This window comes from Engraulis encrasicolus, chromosome 19 (assembly GCF_034702125.1).
Source record: "Engraulis encrasicolus isolate BLACKSEA-1 chromosome 19, IST_EnEncr_1.0, whole genome shotgun sequence".
Taxonomy (NCBI): Eukaryota; Metazoa; Chordata; class Actinopteri; order Clupeiformes; family Engraulidae; genus Engraulis; species Engraulis encrasicolus.
In genome coordinates, this window is record NC_085875.1 from 38,711,240 (window position 1) to 38,731,515 (window position 20,276).

General features: G+C 43.5%; 1 protein-coding gene across 1 annotated transcript in view; it reads left to right on the top strand.

Annotated features, from left to right (window-relative positions):
• LOC134470186 (deubiquitinase DESI2) overlaps window positions 1-19,412 on the top strand; it is a 33,296-nt gene extending 13,884 nt beyond the window's left edge. Inside the window, exons 2-5 of the mRNA XM_063224212.1 lie at window positions 8,405-8,477; window positions 11,890-11,983; window positions 15,285-15,426; window positions 17,037-19,412. Of these exons, the coding sequence (XP_063080282.1) occupies window positions 8,405-8,477; window positions 11,890-11,983; window positions 15,285-15,426; window positions 17,037-17,294 (567 nt within the window). The 3' untranslated portion in view covers window positions 17,295-19,412. The remainder of the gene's footprint in view (window positions 1-8,404; window positions 8,478-11,889; window positions 11,984-15,284; window positions 15,427-17,036) is intronic.
• Window positions 19,413-20,276: the final 864 nt, after the last annotated feature.

Sequence of the window (20,276 nt, forward strand, 5' to 3'; positions counted from 1 at the left end):
GGGTTATTGATACAATCACAAGATAAGGACCATGCATGCCTTGATTGTAATGATTGTAATCAGGTTGATTGTATAATTGTAATCAGGCATGTGTTAGTGGCTGGCTAACATGTGGACCCCCTCCTTAAGTGTTACCAAAATCTAACCGGTATGTCCCTCACATGGCCTTCTCGTCTGATGTTTCCCATTTTTTTCTGTTTTGTCTTTTTTTCTATTCATCTGTGGGCATAATTTCTCCATTTGCCATAGCAACGCATTGGGATATCATGGAGCGTTTTTGTAGGTGGCTTGTCCGGATTCTGATACATAACTGGTTTCCATAGTGATCTGATGAGCTCTTCTCTTGTTTGCTGGTTTGAGGAGGTGGTGATAAGTTCACCACAAGTGCACACGTGCAGAGCATTCTGTTTCCAGTTAGGTAGAATGGAAGGTGTCAAACACAAGACACCTCCCCCACCCACCACCTTCCCGCATGATGTTTCCATAGTAACTTCTCATGGCACCTTGTAACAGAACAGAAGGACGGATTCATTTGCAGTTACTTTTCTCTGACATCTGGGGGGAAGGATGGAGGTGTGTGTGTGTGTGTGTGTGTGTGTGCGCGCGTGTTGTACTCTTGTGTATAGGGGATGTAATGTAATGTGTGTGTGTGTGCGGGGGCGGAGCTATAGGAGGGACAAGCCGGGCATTTGCCCTGGGGCCCAGGGCCTTCCTGTATTGGTGTTGGGAACCTTATTGTGACCACGGCAGGCTGTATGGAGAGACCCTATTGGTGGTTTGCCCTGGGGCCCAGTGTGCAATTGTGTGTGTGTGTGTGTGTGTGTGTGTGTGTGTGTGTGTGTGTGTGTGTGTGTGTGTGTGTGTGTGTGTGTGTGTGTGTGTGTGTGTGTGTGTGTGTGTGTGTGTGTGTGTGAACACAAAGAGCCAGGGACAGTGTGTTTGGACTCTGATCTGATACTGCACCTATATACACACGCTAATACAGATTACATCCCCTATACACAAGAGTACAAGACGCACACACACACACACACACACACACACACACACACACACACACACACGCACATGCACACACACACGTGCACACTTAAAAAGATACATTGACTCTGAGATAAGGTTGTCAGAACCCAAACCCTCTGTAATCGGATCCAAAGAATGTTGACTTACCTGTTACTTATACGAAGCAGAATCCTTTCAGCTGCACTGCAGTATAGGCCTACACTAACTTCAATTCTACTACTAGGAGTGCACCTCGACAATAAACTGGACTGGTCCACAAACTCAGATGCACTCTACAGGAAAGGCCAAAGCAGGCTCTATTTCCTCAGAAGGCTGAGGTCCTTCAATGTCTGCAGCCGACTTCTGCTTATGTTCTACCAGTCTGTCATGGCCAGCGTGCTCTTCTTTGCTGCGACGTGCTGGGGAGGAAGCATCAGGAAGAGAGATGCTGGACGCCTTGACAGACTGGTGAGGAAGGCGGGATCAGTGGTGGGCATGGAACTGGAGACACTCACCTCAATAACCGAGAGCAGAACACTGAGCAGACTAGACTCTATTATGGACAATCAGCATCACCCCCTTAACGCCACCTTCACTAACCAACTGAGTCTGTTCAGCCACAGACTCCGTGCTTTCACCTGCAGGACTGACAGACTAAGGAAGTCCTTTGTCCCATGGGCAATTCAGCTGTTTAACAACACACAGAAGGACACTAAGAAGAACATCATCATAGGGGACTGGACTGCCTGAGATGCCAGAGCTGGCCCAGCCCGGGAAATCTCTTGGTGTGTGTGTGTGTGTGTGTGTGTGTGTGTGTGTGTGTGTGTGTGTGTGTGTGTGTGTGTGTGTGTGTGTGTGTGTGTGTGTGTGTGTGTGTGTGTGTGTGTGTGTGTGCGTGTGCTGTCCAATAACTGCACTAAGGAACTTTTGACCCTTGACCACTGGACATACTTGTTTTTCCTGCTTACCACAAGCAAAGACTGTGATCTTTCATAGTTTCTTTTTACCCACCCTTATCAGCTCTGCTCTGAGCAATAAAGGGCGTAGAGTAGAAGTCACGTGCAAGAAACACCTGCAATTTACTATATCAGAGTACTATAGCAAAATGGTTGATACAGCACCTATACATTTTAACACAAAATGACATGTTTGCACACTTGGAAATTGACTTTTTTTTACTCAAAATGATATAATTTTCCTTATTATTTATCCAGTCATTTTTTTTACTTCTTCGATAAATAATATGAAAAAGAGGATGGAATTTCAAATATGCAGAAGCAGTAGGTAAATGGTATGTATTGTAGGGCTACCTTGTGTTTTATGTCTTTATGTATTGATATCTTATTTTCTTTGATTCAGTGCCTGTCCTCAGCGTCTAACCTTTACCACCTGAGCGTGTTCTGTTTGTGCTGTGGCATATGGTGTTTTCCCTCTGTTGACACCCCCACACATATGCTCCATGTTGAAATTAGCATTTCTCCCTTTCTGAAGATGTTTGTATTCTCCGCACCAATGTGAAGGAATATTGCAACTGTGAAAAATGCAATTAAACTAAGATGCTTTTGTCTAGGTGTTGCTGGTATAATATTGGTGATGCGTTTATGTTCTTACATGTATAATGAGGATTTGAGTCCATTTCTGAGCTCAGTTTTAGCAAACGATGTACTGCCTTTTGGCTTTGCCAGGCAGTGTTTGTCTCAACAAGAGTTATTTGTTTGCCGGACCACAGTTAAAAAAAAAAAAAAACTATAACAAAATTTATGTTTTTTAATTGTAGGACATACTATCATACAATCCCATGCAATTTCATGTCTTGTGGACCAACTGTTTCTGCATTGTGTATGCATAGGGCTGATGTCTGGCTCGGCCAGAGACAAGAGGAGAGGACAGAGGAGGAGCCATGTGTGTTTTTTTCCCTCTTGTCTTGGCTGGCCAGGCCTGGCGCTTATGCTTACACTGCAAAACCAAGCTGGTCTGCTGTCATATTGATTTTTTTCTCTGTCTTTCGCTTTTCTTTTTTTCCCTCCATCTCTACCTACAAGTCCTCCAGCCAGACGGTTACATGCGTGCATGCAAGCACGCACACGCACACACACACACACACACACACACACACACACACACACACACACACACACACACACACACACACACACACACACACACACACACACACACACACACACACATACCGCTTAGTACAAAACCAGACATCCTCACTTCCCGAATGATGTCAGAACATATTGCCATTATCTCAGAGAGAGAGAGAGAAGAAAGAGACAGAGAGAGAGAGAGAGGCAGAAAGAAAGGAAGAAAGGAAGAGGAAGAAGAAAGATAGAAGGACCTGCTCTTAGAGAAAGGGCAGAGGAAGAAAGATGAGATACTCTGAAAATCTTCAATCAGCTCAGTATGAAAGAATACTGGGACTAGGGTGTCTCTTCTTCCCTTTCATTACTGCTCTTAACTCTCTCTCCCGTCTCTCTCTCTCTCTCTCTCTCTCTCTCTCTCTCTCTCTCTCTCTCTCTCTCTCTCTCTCTCTCTCTCTCTCTCCCCCCCCCTCCCTCTCTCTTCTGTAATTAATCACAGCTGATGCTTTCTGATTAAATCAGCCGTGTGCTCCCACTGAGATGAGCCACTCTCAGCAAATCAAAATCTCCCAGGGTGCACCTGTCAGTGCCACCGTAGACCCCACCCCACGCTCACCCCTACTGGCTCCACCAGAGGGTTCTCCTTCTGTCCCAGTTGGAGAGTCCTGGCCCAGTCCCATAGACGCCCATAGAAGCCTTTCATCTCTCAAGATAAGGTTATGTTGCCTGGCTCTCACCACCAGACCCTATTCCACTCACACAAAGGTCTGGAGGATCTTCACATTCGCCCTGCTTCCAAACCAAATGCAATAGAACCAATCAGGGGTTTTCAGAGATGTGAAGTTTTTTAAGTTTAAATGTAATAGAGAAGGGGAAAGTAACGAAACACCACAGTTGTTTCAGGCAACAATGGCTGTTCGCATGGACTCACTCATCGACATTGATTCTTTCTGTAATTTCAACTGTATTTTCGAATCAAAGTAGTTAAAGTAGCACCTCATTTACTGTCAGGCAAGTGGTTTCCCCTATCATGTGTTTTTTTTGTTTTTTTTTTAAACACACCTCCACAGACCTATGTCTTTGGCATAGCTCCAGATGAATGTTCGTGGAGCAAGGCGGAATTCATTCATCTGGAGATAGTCAGGCTAAAGGTTATGAGGGTAGCAGACATCAGGTGGTGCAACCATGGCTGAAGCCACTATTGTATGGATTAAATTATTATTATTGATGGATAATAAAAAGAACACATTTGTTGTAATTTAAATTCATTTGTAATGGAAACATTCTGTACAGTTACATTACTTCACACAATAGTGACATTAGCTGTGGTTGTGCCACCCTGACGTCTGCGTCTAAATATGTCAATGACAATAAACTAAGAATGGACCTGAGTATCACCATTTGGTTCTTAGCGGCAGACCCAACAGTTGGCTGTAAAAAAAAAGTCCTTGAAAATGAATTATTCAATGACGTGTGGTCTCTGTTATCTCTTCCCGTGGCCAGCAGCAGGGTAGCGAGTGTGTAAGAGCTCCTTGGCATTTTGTGGAGATAGGCTGTAATATCTCCTCAGCCCGAACATGATCGCCTGAAGGAACACCACACACACCTCCTTGGCCAGTGAGCTTGGCTCTCCTTCTCTCTCCTCCCCGATAACAAGGGAGAGCAGCCAGGGAGGCCAGCAGGGAGGGGAAACGGGGTCAGTTGTCCTGGGCCCAGGAAGAGGTGGCGCCCAAAATTGAGTCTCCACTGCATTTATGTCTTGAGTTGGGGGGGCTTTCAGATGACTTTGCCCCAGGCCCAGCCAAATCTGTCAGTGGCCCTGCTACCAGCCTTTTGGGTGACCCACAAACACAATGACTTATTGCTTCTCTTCTTGCTTCTACCAAAGAGAAGAGCGATGGAAAATAATAGTTTTCCTTCCCCCCGTTCCCTGTGTGTAAACTGACACTGGCCCCCTGTATGTTATTAATGGCAAGCGGGGCCTGGAGTCTGGTTGATGCATGGATCCTACAGCATTGGTCTCGGAGGCAGGTCCAAAGACAGCTTTGGCAAGGATATAGTCATCTGAAAGAGCCCTCCATCCTATACACATACAGACCAGGTTACGAAAATGCATTTTTTGCCCCTCTCTCTCTCTGGGCCTGGCACAACTGACCCCTTTGCCCTTTACCACCTTTCACCTTCCCTGCTCAGAGGTAGAATTGTTTAAATGAATGTGAGCTTCTGCCAGAAACTCCTCTCAAATGGCTACATGTCTTTTTCCTTTCAATGCATTTCTTTATTTTATTGGCTAGGATAGTGGAGAGCAAACACGACATGAATAGGAGAGAGAGATGGGCCAGGGCTGGGAAATGACCCACTACTATACTTTTTTGGAAGGAGAGCTATACTATTAAATTTTTAGACAGGCCTTCTGTGCACCCCAACTTTGACGGGGTGTCACGGAAATTCCCATTGGATTTGGCCGTGGATAAATTGTGAGGTGTGTCCAGACACCTGTAAGAACACATGGTAAAAAAATCTATTGGTAAGAAATTAGTTCACAGATTTCCCAAAATATCCATATCTTTCCCTAACTATATAGGTTTGTCAGAGTTGCAGTAGACTTTGCTCTATGATGTGGTTGTATGTACAGTATTATTTCCTTTATAGTATTAGGCTCTCAGCATAGACAAATACAAATGCACACACTTGCCTACAGTGACACATAACATCTTCCTTATCTTGTGCTCTGTGTGTATATGATGCTTGCTTGGGTTGAATGTATTTTTAGGCTGATGGCAAGTTGATGACTTCACTCCCATTATCATCCATCTCTCTCACACACACACACACACACACACACACACACACACACACACACACACACACACACACACACACACACACACACACACACACACACACACACACACACACACACACACACACACACACACACACACACACTCACTCATCCTGACAGCGTCAATATCCTGTGTGTGATATAAAGTCTTCTCCTTTTATCACTTGTCTCTGATCTGCTGACCAGCAAAAGTGCTATTGCATTACACACACGCTCTCTCTCTCTTTCACACACACACACACACACACACACACACACACACACACACACACACACACACACACACACACACACACACACACACACACACACACACACACACACACACACACACGCGTGCGTGCACACACACACACACCAAGATACAATCAACACATGGAAGTACACACATGTGCACATACATGTACACACACACACACACAAACACACATACACGTTGTGTATACACATTAGCTTAACCAGCCAATCTCAGTTGTTACAAAGATATATTAGTGTCGAGTGTACCATCAGCCAATAGCCTGATCTGGAAAATTTAATGTGTTGTGTGTAGAGAGGTGTGTGTGTGTGTGTGTGTGAGTGTGCGTGTGTGCATGTGCATGTGCGCGCACGTGCATTTGTGTGCACGAGCGTGTGTGTATGTGTGTGTGTACGTAGAGTGTGTGCACATGCTTCTGTCTGAAAATGATATGTTGATATTATTATTTTATTATATTATATATTATTATTATTACTATGTTCATATTATGTGCATACACTTTTGTGCAGCGCATACACTTTTGTACAGTATATCCATGCATTACTTTATGCCATAGCAGGCCTCTCCAAGGATTATCTAATGTGAAGACAGTTACAGTGCAGTGCAGTGGCATGTGGCAAGGCAGAGTGTCTGCAAGTTGTAAACTTCTGAATGCTTCCCATTCACAGAGCGTGCAGTGGCCATTGGGCCCCATAAAAACTTAAGAGCCCCCCTCTACTGTCAGTGTTTCGGTTGGATCTGGGCCAGCGTACAGTCTGGGATAGGTCCAAATCTTGATTTAAGGGGGTTCTTGCCGAATACAGAATCCTCTGTTTAAAGTTTAAAGTGGATCTGTGCAAGATTTTGGAGGTGAATTAATCATCTTGATTGCGACCTGAGAGATGTTTTAAGGTAGCCTCGCGACGCCATCCTCTGTACTCCACCCAAAGATTTTGGCTCCGCACATGATTGACGAAGTCAACAGACGGCTATTCGCCCAGGCTAGTTTTAAGGTACCCGTTATTGCAGAATGCTCTCTTGGCTGCCCGAAGTCTCAGCTATGGAACATTTGGCAGTGATTATTTCATCCTGGCCCACCTGGCATGATGCTGCTTTAAGTTTGTGGCAAATCTTCACAGATGCATCTGTAAGGCTGATGATTTAACCTTTAAGAGTGTACCGTCACACCGGTGTGACGGGAATGTTCGGGCAGTGAAAGTTCTATAGAATTCTGGGCGTCATTCAATACAATATGGAATTGTAGAATCTTGCATTGTTATAGAACACATTCTTTTTATAGAATGTTCAAAAACCCACCCTCTTAAAGGCTAATAGCATGCCACCATTGTATCACGCTGCAGTCATGGGTAATATTATGCAGTGGGGAGTCATGGGTAAGCAATGGGCAGTCATGGGTAAGCCGTTAGGCCGGGGGTCAGGCTTATAACCCAAAGGTTGCCGGTTCGACTTCCGACCAGGTGGGTGGGGGGAGTAATTAACCAGTGCTCTCCCCTCAAAGCCAAATCCTTGACCCATTTCCCGCCTATATAATGTATCTATTACTGTATACATGTTTTTTTTGTTTAGAAACACAGTGTTATGAGGAGGGGCAAGACACTGGCAGCCAACCACGTGAGCTAATTTTATGACAGACAGCGGTTTCCAACAAACAGATGTTGAGTTGTGTGCAGCCAGGGTCGCGCAGACAGGGGAAAACAAAAAATGAGAACCCATGTATGTAACAGGGGCCAAACAGAAGAAAACACAACAATTTATTTGCAGGTGAAGCAATATAGGCCTACTTCTGGATACACTTGAGTTCTGCTAATTGTGATAACATCTGCTCTTGAAAATGGTATCTGTCTTAACTTGTCTGTTTCTTGTCTATTATTTTCTGCCAGTGATTTGTTAAGTGCCATACAGTTTTTGTGCTCAATAGTCAGTTCTCTCTTTACAAACGCCATCAATCTGTGATTCTTGGCAATGTTTATGTTCTCTCTCTCTCTCTCTCTCTCTCTCTCTCTCTCTCTCTCTCTCTCTCTCTCTCTCTCTCTCTCTCTCTCTCTCTCACACACACACACACACACACACACACACACACACACACACACACACACACACACACACACACTCCTTGCTCCGTCTATTTCTCTCTATGCCTTCCCTTTCCTTTATCTCTCTGTCTTTTACAACCTGTTCCCCTGTTCTTCATGCTGTGTCTCCTCTCCTCCACAGTACTGGATCAATGAGTACACTTCCACTCTGGGGATCGGGGTGTTCCACTCAGGGATTGAGATCTATGGTAGAGGTAAGTGGTCTTCTCACACTCCTGGAGTGCTTTCCAATATGCAGACTACTTTCCTCGGCCTGTGCTTGTGGCTTCACGTTTTGCTGGCGCTCCACCTCCGCTGAGAAAACAATTAAGTTTCCCCGCTGTCAGCCTATAGCCAACAACTTTTGGGGGACTATTCGTCATTCATTATACCAATCGGAGAAATGAGAAAATTACATTAGAGTTGCGCTTTTGCAACATTTGCTGTATTCACTTCTGTCGTTAGGGACGTCATTGTGAGGCCACAAGCAGGCAAGGGAGCAAGGGAGTCCGCATAGTTAGAAAGCAGCCCTGCTGTCCAGCCAACCACTCTTCCAGTCTGTTTGATTGTAATTCAAGATACTAGATGTAGCCGCACAACAAAGGTTGGTGATTTGTTGTTGCAGTGCTATTCATAACCGAGAGATCAGAGAGGAGTGCAGGATCTTGGAGAATTGTAAAGTTCATTTGGCATCAGGGCTGCTGCTAAACATTTTGGACCCTATGAAAGAATATAATATTGGCCTCTCTGGTTTTGTGTCCTCCTGGAAGTGTCTTATATTTCCTGGTCTTAAAGGTGTAATGTGTTTTGTTTCCAGAGTTTACTTAAGAGAATGGTGTTGCCCATTCACAAATTTAATCTTTTCCAGGAATATTTTAGCCCCACCCGCCAGCGGCCAAAATTATTTTTGCCTGCGAGTGGTTCTAGCCGCAGACAATACCCCAGGCCCTGAAACTAGCTGGCCAATCACAAGAAAGCAGATTTGTTTGATTTGTTTTGAATCTTTGGATGCAAATGAACTTCTGTTTAGGCAGGAAGGGTGTCGCGCCAATAACTCCAGGTCTGGCGGGTGCGTTGGTTCTGGGTATTGTAGGACACTGGATGAAGAAGAGAACTCGCACATCAAAAGTTGCAGATGGAAAGATCCAAAAATGCATCAATCCATCAACTTAAACCAAAATAAAATAAAGTGCTACCAAGCATTACAAATGTTTCAGTCCTCAGACCTTCATCAGTGCAAAATAAACTACTAAAATTATTCACTGGACAGCAACAGTAATGCAACACAAAGCAGTTGTAAAATAAAGTTTCCAAAATCATTTCATATGTCTCCTCAACTGTCAACAGGCAGAAAGTCATTACATACTGGCTGTGGGTCATCTGCCTATTCAAATGCGTGACAATTCTGCCTCAGTCTATGGAGCGACTGAAGACAAAACACTAGGCCTATTTAGAATATTTAGTAGGGGAACTAGTTGTTTTTCATTCAATTAGTGTTGGCTGTTTTTTTAACCTTGGTCGTTGTCAATTTTGACATTGTTTTTGCTACTGATACCACCTGCGGTCCTTACATGACAGGGCTTTGGATCGATTTTTGCATATGATTTCCCTGGTAATGTCCTCCTGGTTGACAGGCCTGCGGTGCATTTCTCGAAAGTGTAGTTGTTAGTCAGTAAGCAACGTTGGTACTTTGCCAATGAAATTGCATTGCAAACAACAAAGTAGCTAATGTAGTTAGCAACTGCGATTTCGAGAAATGCACCGTACTGGTAATCTAGCACAGGACATGTCCTCAATTTAAAGGGGGGCCACGCACCAATTTAGATGTGGTCCCACATCGGCCCTGGTGAATAGTAAGGAGAGCCTGTGAAGTAAAGGATGAAAGTGAAACACTACATTGGTGCCTGCCAATGCCCAACTAGCGTTTTTGGATGATGATCTAACCAGCAAATAGTATTCTGATCACGTGGTCTTCCATCATAGCAGTGGGATTTGAGGCTAGCAGTCACAGCAACTAGAAATTGTCGCAATAGAGATAGTGCAGGCTTCCTAGACAATCAAAAAAGGTGTGTGTGTGCATATATGCGTATGTCTGTCTGTCTGTGCGCGCACGTGTGTGTATGTGTTTGTGTGTGTTTGTGTTTGTGTTTGTGTTTGTGTTTGTGTTTGTGTTTGTGTGTGTGTGTGTGTGTGTGTGTGTGTGTGTTGGGGCCTGAGCAGACTCTGAGCAGTCAGAGCCATCCATCAGGTGAATAAAAGGAGCGTGCAGAACCAGAGGGGCTTTGGGCCCAGTCCAAGTTTGTTCCCCACACTCGCCAGTGCAGTGCTAGCTTTTTAGCTCTTGACGTCAGCACAAATGTTTTAACACAGCTCGCTCGGTCCTATTGGGGTTGGTTGACGGCTGGCCTGAATCCAGAAGATTGATGGCACCGTCCGCCTTTTGTGCAAGTTGGTCTGAATGAATCTAGGGATACTCTAGGCATGTACCTTTCTTTCTTTTCATGCTCCTCAGCAATGCTTCTCATTTGTCATAGTCAGTGTTATATGCTGATGCATATTCATACTGTCTTAAGAGGACTTTTAAAGGATACGAGTCCTTATGATCAAAACTTATAAACTGAAATGATCAGACAACTACACAACTCCTGTGGATGTGTGTGCATGTGTGTGTGTGTGTGTGTGTGTGTGTGTGTGTGTGTGTGTGTGTGTGTGTGTGTGTGTGTGTGTGTGTGTGTGTGTGTGTGTGTGTGTGTGTGTATGGACGTGTGTGTGTGTGTGTGTGTGTGTGTGTGTGTGTGTGTGTGTGTGTGTGTGTGTGTGTGTTGTGTGTGTGCGTGTGTGCATGACAAACAGACAGACAGAGCACATGTATGTGTGGGTGCGTGTGTCTGCATCTCTACACATAGTTCCTCAGCAAAGACACTGAGCTGCAGCATTCTCTGGGAGATTGACAACGATAAAATGTCCCTCCATGCGCACGCGCGAGCAATAGCGGATGGAGGCCTGATGCTGGCACGCAACAAACATTAACATTCTCACCCGTCGTAACTGCCGACGATAACGTAGAAAAAGGAGTGATAATATGGTATTGAAAGTACTGTTCGTGATGTGTGTTTCTATGACATTCATTAATACTATAAAAATATCAGTCTGCCTGGCTGGTACACGTCAAGGCATGACGCAGACTTCTGTGTGCTTTCTGCCATCCCTCTCAGGGAGCCTGAAAGAAGAAAAGAGGCAGTCAAGAGACATGAAATACATTTATGACGCACACTGAACTTCCAGCTTACTCACTAATCAAATATCTCTGTTTTTAAAATGAATTGAGAAGTGCCTGACAGAGAACAACGTGGGTGTGACTTTATTCTACTTATACTACTGGGACATTGTGAGGAATCCTCACCCCTATCACACTCTGTACACTGCCTGTTTTATGATAATTTAACCCATTGTCTCCATGTACCTTACCAGAATCTACCTTGATTACCATGTACAGTCTCATTTTAGTTTTTTTCTGTTGTGGCCATGTAGTTTTTCCATGTCTGTACAGTATATATTGAGTTAACAGGTAAATATATCAGATTGTTAGTTGCTAATGGCTGTGTATTCTGTGTTTTAATTGGCTAGAATTTGCGTATGGCGGACATCCGTATCCATTCAGCGGCATCTTCGAAATCAACCCAGGAAATGCCACTGAACTTGGGGAAACGTTCAAATTCAAGTAAGTGTGACAGCAAAACACACACAGGCGAGCACACACACTCACATGGGTGGTTGATGTTTAAAGGTGTAACGCCAAAAAAAAATGTTTTTCCAATTCCTGAAAAAAATGATGGAAAAAAATTGAAAAAAAAGAAAAAAAGAAAGCACTCAGTGGTCCGTGGAATTTCGCCTTATTTTTGCCATTTTTGGGAAAATGTGTCCTGCATCAACACATTGCATAGGCATGTCACACCGCAGGAAAATGAAGTCACACCACAGGAAATTCACTGCATTATGGCCAATTTAAGCCTGCATCAACACATTGCATAGGCATGTCACACCGCAGGGAAATGAAGTCACACCACAGGAAATTCACTAGCCTGGGAACTCCCATACTGCCTTTAGTTCTACACAATCGTTTCGATCTGAAAGACAGTATGGCGAGGATGACTCATAACGTACAAGATCATGGTACCTGTGTCATAATGGCCAAGCATTCCGACCTTAACAGTTTCTCTGCCCAATCAGAGAGCAGGGCAGTGTGTCATAATAGCCAAGTATTCCGGCCCCATACGGAATTTACATAGGCAACTCCCCAGACCTAATCTCACTTGTGATTAGGTCTGGTGTTAACCAGGCAAGAAATTCACTGCATTATGGCCATTTTAATCCTTTTGTATATACATAACTGACATCTGAGCTCATGCTGACTTGATAATGATATTGTGTTTAATCTTAATATGTGTTTTCATTTATAAAAAAATCTTTTTTTCCTTCTATAAGAGCAGTCACACCACAGGACACCATGAAATGAACCTGCGTGACAGAAACATTGCAATATGAAGACATATTAAGAGGTTACTAGTCACCTTAAACTTCCACAGCACTCTCCAATAACTGAGGTACTGACTGGTTTGGAGGCAGTCTTTTAAATAACAGTTTTGTAGGTTTTTAACCAATGTTACGAAAAAACAAGGCGTCACTTCAACCACCCACATACAAACACACACACGTGACCAAACAAAAAATCATTAACTTCATACTTGGACACACACACACACACACACACACACACACACACACACACACACACACACACACACACACACACACACACACACACACACACACACACACACACACACACACACACACACTCACACACACACACACACTCACACACTCTAGTTTTTTGTACTCGGTTTCTTACTTCACACACAGACACGTGCACACAAAGATTAGTTTTTGCCTTGACTGGGAACTGAACCTTTAAGCTTGTCAAAAACTGGAAAGGTAAGAACTGAGGATGCAATATTTTAAAGGTCAGCTTTTGTGTGAGCTGTGGAAATAGATATAGCACCCAAGGTTACAGTCTGCGTAAGAAGAGCATTTATCCATAATCAAGAATTCTCTCTCTCTCCGTCATTCTGACATGTACACCCACACAGATACACTATCATGTGAGCACAAGGGCTCTTACAAAACAATCAGTTTACAGCGAATTAAGACTTGAAACCCTAGCTGGAAATAGTCAAAGGGTGGTTGACGTTTAAGGGCGTAACGCAAAAAAAAAAAGTTTTTCAAATTCCTGAAAAAATGATGGATAAAAATTGGAAAAAAATAGAAAAAAATAAAGCACTTAGTGGTATGTGGAATTTCACCTTATTTTTGCCATTTTTGGGAAAATGTGTCCTGCATCAACACATAGCATAGGCATGTCACACCGCAGGAAAATGGAGTCACACCACAGGGAATTCACTGCATTATGGCCAATTTAAGCCTTTTGTATACATGACTGACATCTGAGCTCATGCTAACTTGATAATGATATTGTGTTTAATCTTACTATGTGTTTGCATTAATAAAAAAACCTTTTTTTCCTCCTATAAGAGCAGTCACACCACAGGACACCATAAAATGAACCTAAGCATTGCGTGACAGAAAGATTGCAATATGAAGACATATTAAGAGGTTAAGAGTCACCTTAAACTTCCACAGCACTCTCCAATAACTGAGGTACTGACTGGTTAGGAGCCAGTCTTTAAGACCCTTGTAGTTGGCCTTGCAGCTGCCCATTCACAAACATTGACATACATGTCACCCCACAGGACGCAATTTGTGTTACGAAATTGAACTTGTAGTTAATATTACTGTCTTGAGTTTTTTCCACATTCACATATCTTAATCTAAAGTTAAGATTATGCAATCATGCCAAATGCTTCATACATTATTCAAAATGTTGTTGGTTAATTTATATATATATTATTATATATTGTTTCATTAATGTTACAGTCACACCGCAGGAAATTTGACATATAAACCTTTACATAAATCTTAACAAAAATGTTTCTTCTCATCTAAGACTAATATGAAACATAATGTACCACATCATCTTTCATTGACATTTGTTTTTAGAGGAAAATAACAGTTTTGTAGGTTTTTAACCAATGTTACGAAAAAACAAGGCGTAACGTCTCCCACCCCAAAACAAACTGCATATCTTAAAGGCCTTACAGGCTATCATGTAGCCATGTTAAAATAAAACCTTGCACAGATTGAAGACTGACGTGAACATCTTGAGTTCAGGAAGTGAACATTCTGCAAGGTATTTCACTGAATCAAATGACTGGAATTAGCCACCTCTTAAGACAGATAGTTAATCTACTGAGATACATGCAGAAGGAATATCTGACTGGAGGACCTTCTTTGTCAATCCATCTTGTCCACGTGTTGTGTCATTTCGATCTGAGCGCAGCTACCCATCAAGCTGACCAAACCATTACAAATGCCCTATTCTACAGGGGTGGGGAACCTATGTCTCAAGGGCTGTTTGTTGCCCCTGATATAAATGTAATGTGATGCAGTTTCACTTGAAATATTACATGTTTTGTAAAGAAATCTTAGAAAATACATTTTCAATACAATTAAGTTATATTTTCAGGGGACCTAGCTGGGGTATGTTGTAAAGGTGGCAGGGGGAAGTGCAGGGGGAAATCCTGCTTTGTGTTAATAGTGCTGCCTTTTTTGAAGTACTTTAAAAAATTGAAGTGGCCCTTGAATGAAAATGGTTCTCCACCCCTGCCCCAGTAGCACCCCTAGTAGTTATGTTAGTGTTTGGGCTTGGGCTATGCTAACAGCCTATAGCTCAACTCAACAAAGCAGCTTGACAGAACACCGGCCTTGGTGTTGCAGTGGAGCACATGAAACTATTCACATTTTATCACAAAACTGAAGTGTGTAGCGGAAATGTTTTGGGAAAGAGACAATGATACATTACACTCAAGGTCAGTCCCCCCCACCTCTCTCTCTCTCCTGTACAGGGAATCAATTGCACTGGGCACAACAGACTTCACAGAGGAGGACATCGACAAGATTATGGAGGAGCTGGGCAAGGAGTTCAAGGGCAACGCCTACCACTTGATGCACAAGAACTGCAATCACTTCTCCTCCTCTCTCTCCGAGGTGAGTGTTGGCATTCACAAACAATGTTCTTTTTTAAAATGATTTTAGCATGTCACAGTGAGGGCAACGTACAGGCCTGTCACAACCAGGCAAGCAAGCTTGGCAATTGCCTAGGGCCCCCAACTGAAAGGTAAAGACTGGTTACTTGTACTTAAATGACAGCAACGTTGGCAGTGCAGCAGCACCACACTAAATTCAATGACCGAAAAGTGCAATGATACTACTATCGAAATCTCTCTCAAGGGGGCTCCTCCCCAATGTAATAGTTTTGTAGAGGAATAAAATGGGCACCAAGTCCCGCTGTGCCTTGGGCCCTCAATTATCTTGAAATGGCCCTAGCATGGCAGCAGAGCGTTTCCAAGAAGAGCTGGGCAGAATGGATGTAAGGCCATGGTGTTTGACGAAGGCAGGCAGGGGTTGGAACTGAACACTGAGTGCAATTTTGTGACTGATGAGAACAACCACAGCCATTTCCCTTGGGGCTGTGTGTGTGTGTGTGTGTGTGTGTGTGTGTGTGTGTGTGTGTGTGTGTGTGTGTGTGTGTGTGTGTGTGTGTGTGTGTGTGTGTGGCTCAGACAAACGCCAGGTGTACCCTGTGATTGGAACAGGGATGTTGGACTGATGAGAGGCAGAGGCATCGGATGTTTTGTCGGTGTGACTTTAAACGTTTAGACATCCCATTTCCTGGAATCACTGCCAAGAAACACAGAAATGTGACCAGGTTTTCGCAATGGAACAATGACAATGTGTAGACCTCGATGCCAGAGCGTCATTTCTGATGCCACCACCTGCAGTAGTTTCATTCAACTGTGCCCTAAAGCCTTTGTGCTCCCTAAAACATTTCTTAAACAAATCATACTAGTTATTGTGCAACTAAAGACTCAACCACCTTGAAAGTCGGCCATCTTGAAAGTGCTGACCTCAAAAATATAATCGGATCATGTTCTTATTATAGAGTGTTAGCACACAAGATTTGGCCCAAATCTATCCACCTGTTCAAAAGTTATCATGCAAGGAAAAATCTTTGATGGACAGACGGAGGGATGCTCATACTCACTCACAGACTCTCTCACACACGGGCAGATAACCAAAGAACCATAAGCCTCAGGCCTGGTACCTACCAGCACGCAGAGGCTTAAAAACTGCAGATTTTTATGAATGTGATGCACTGCAGTGCCTTGTTTATGCAATTCAGCACATTATGAAAGTCTGTATTGCCCTCAGTGTTCAAACACAAGCCCATAGCTGTTTCTTCTTAAATGCTCTCTTGCCTGGAGCACTGCCAAAACGGTTTTCAGAGCCGTTATATCAACGTCTGTTACCATGACATCGAGCATGAAATGTGATCAAATGATTTCTGCTGATAACAGCTGACAATGGCTTCAATTCAGACACTGTAATGATAACATGTTGGTGTGTTTGTGTACAGGTTCCTGTGTGTGTGTGTGTGTGTGTGTGTGTGTGTGTGTGTGTGTGTGTGTGTGTGTGTGTGTGTGTGTGTGTGTCTGTGTGCGTGTGCGTGTGTTTGTGTGTGTGTACTCCAACTCTGAATGTAATTTCTGTGAATGTGCATTTTCCGTGTGTGTGTGTGTGCGTGTGTGTGTGTGCAGCTGCTGTGCGGCCGGGAGATCCCGCGCTGGGTGAACCGGCTGGCCTACTTCAGCTCCTGCATCCCCTTCCTCCAGAGCTGCCTGCCCAAGGAGTGGCTGACGCCGGCCGCCCTCCAGAGCCACATCAGCCTGGGCCTCCACAAGGACGAGGCGGCCGACGACAGTGATGAGGATCCCACCGCGGGCACCGGGGCCTCGGGGGGCCCCACCACCACCACCACTGGCTCATCCCACAGCTGCCGTCACACCCGAGTCTGACAGTTGGACGGGGTTGGGAGAGAAAGAAAGACAGAGAGAGAGAGAGCCATAGCTGATAAAGCACTGAAACATTCATGAGACAATGAAAACACACACACACTGAACTGACTGAACAGAACCCCTTGCCCTGCTGCCCCATACCTGGGCCTGGGCCTGGCCTGCAGAGTCCCTTTTTATGAGGCTAGAGGGCCCCCTGCAGGCTCGGATGACCAACTAACCTCACCAGATGATGAAATGAGATGGAGAGAGTGACAAAAAGGGAGGAGAGAGAAAGAGAGAGAGAGAGGTCTCCTCCTCTTTCTGCCCTTTTTGGTCCCCCATTTTTCAGCCCTTTTAGGAAAACTAGCCTTTTGCCAAGCCATTTTTTAAACTGTTCCTATATTTTACCGGGGAAAAAGAAGAACCCTTCTCTTTTTTAAGAAAAGGATGGACAGCAACAAGACTGACCAATGCCAAACGTCTTTTTCTAATTTTGCTTATGTATTTATATACAGTATGGCTCCCTACAACCTTAGAGTAACACTTACTTAGCCTTCTGTCTGTCTGGTGCACATACCAAGAGCCTATAGTTTCCCCTCAGTAGAATAGATGAGATTACCTGAGATGGGACTCAAGTGTACGGAATTACCATTCCTTTGGTTGTAATTGGTCAAAGACATCATCCTTCAGCCATGGGTGTCGGCAACTATACTGCTATGGGCTGAAAGCAGTTGGTTCAGCACCACACTGGTCAATCAGAAGGCCATGAAGTTCAACCCATGTTAAAAGGATCATATTCTGCAGATGTCCTCAAAAGCATTGTATTGTTGTTGTTTTGTTGACGAATAGTTCTGATGTGAATGGGATGTAAAGATAAAACCTTATGAGGACAAACACTATAACACAGTCCAACGGTGCTCTTATGTATACGTACAGTACATGCCTGTTCCTCCCCCACACTATCATACATTGAACTCTCAGAAAGCTATAGCCATAAACCCCTCAGTTGTTGATTCACTGGCCCAACGGGCGAACAGTCACCTGCCTGTATCCAAACGGCCCATTGAAACAATGATTGGCTGTTGATTGACGGGGGAAGGGAAAGGGAAAGGGATTAGCTAGCCTGTAGGAAGAAGAAGGCTGGGGATAGCATGCATAGTAGTGAAACTGTGTGGGGGTTTCATCTGCGGTACAGTATTTCAGGAAAAGTGTTAACAGTGAACCGGCCAAACTTGTGCTCACAAATAATCGCCAATGGCTTTCTTTTGTTTTTGCTACCTGTTGCTTGTGTGCCATCATTTTGGAAAACCACTGTTCGGGGGTGGGGTAGCTGGCAACTTCCTACTACACCAATTTGAGCTGTTGCCAGCAGAATTGTATAAAGTAGAAGTACTCTTAAAGGGACACTGTGTGATATTTTTAGTTGTTTATTTCCAGAATCCATGCTGCCCATTCACTAATGTTACCTTTTTCATGAATACTTACCACCACCATAAAATTCTAAGTATTCATTATGACTGGGAAAATTGCACTTTTCATACATGAAAAGGGGGATCTTCTCCATGGTCCGCCATTTTGAATTTCCAAAAAAAGCCATTTTTAGCTGCAGAAATGACTACTTGAACTTGAATTTGTTTATTACTCAGAAAACTTTCATGTAAAGATCAAATTAGGCAATTGGCAGCCCAGTTTCAATGAGCAGCATAGTTGCAGCACCCTTTTTGACCATTTCATGCACAGTGTCCCTTTAAGGATGCAATTACAAGGCTTGTTGTTTGATATTACAAAGTTGAAACCATAGTATCATACCACTAGTGTTGTAATCGTAAGAGTCCTTCTACCTGTACTGTATTCAACTCTGGTTGCAAGTGGTGGCCATCTTGTTGAAAACAAGTTTTAAGCTGGAGGAGCAAGAATGCATCACCTGGGTTTTCAAGTATGTGTTACTCACCAAACCAGATGGTATACCACAGTACAAACTTGTTAATTTCAAGGGGTTGAAGATAATCATGGGAAATAAAAAAACAATCATTTACTTTTGTTTTTTTGCTTCTGTTAGTTTCAGTGTGATTATGACAGTGCTGCTACTGTATATGAACACAGCCGCTTATAAGCTTACTTTTTCATCAGTGTCCAAACCCTGTGTGTGTGTGTGTGTGTGTGTGTGTGTGTGTGTGTGTGTGTGTGTGTGTGTGTGTGTGTGTGTGTGTGTGTGTGTGTGTGTGTGTGTGTGTGTGTGTGTGTGTGTGTGTGTGTGTGCGTGTGCGCGTGGGTGCATGCATGCCTGCGTAGCCTATGTGTTTTCTTTACCTTCTGGTCCTTAGACAGAGTACAGTCACATGGTTTTCAATGAAGTGCCACAGGTGTTAAACATTTGCTTTCTCTAAAATATTGACAATAACATGGAATATTAATGGGACCCCCGGTTTTATTTCACCTTTGCAGCATCATAAAACATGGTGATGACAGGCCTATTGTTTCATCTGTGTCCCTCTAAACTCATTTCATTATTTGGAAGAACTTTTGAAAGGCCAGTGCCCTGAACTCACTTAAGAATAGTCTATTCTTAAGGCAGTTCCTAACAGGATGTTTTCTACTGTAGGCTACCATGTCAATTACAACCTTGTTCCTTTTCTGAAATGTTAATGCCACCAATTTTAAGAAGCTTTGGAGATTCAATAAATAATTAGAATTGTTGAATGGAGTTTGTCATAATTGCAAATCACTTGTGGCCACAGGCTAGCATGTGAATGAAGAAATACGCTTACTGAATTGATGACAGTTGAAAAACACAGGAGTAGGCCTGGGCTGTGGATGGAATTAATTGCTTCTTTAGTTTCACATAAGGCTTCCAAGTTGTGTCTTATACATGTAGGCCTATGCAACGTTTCTTTGTCTTAGGTCTACTGTTTTTTTAATAATTATTTTTTAAAGAGCCAGGCCCAGCTTTAAAATGTGTGTTTTTTTTTTTTTTTACTACTACAACTTAATGTTTATTTGGCT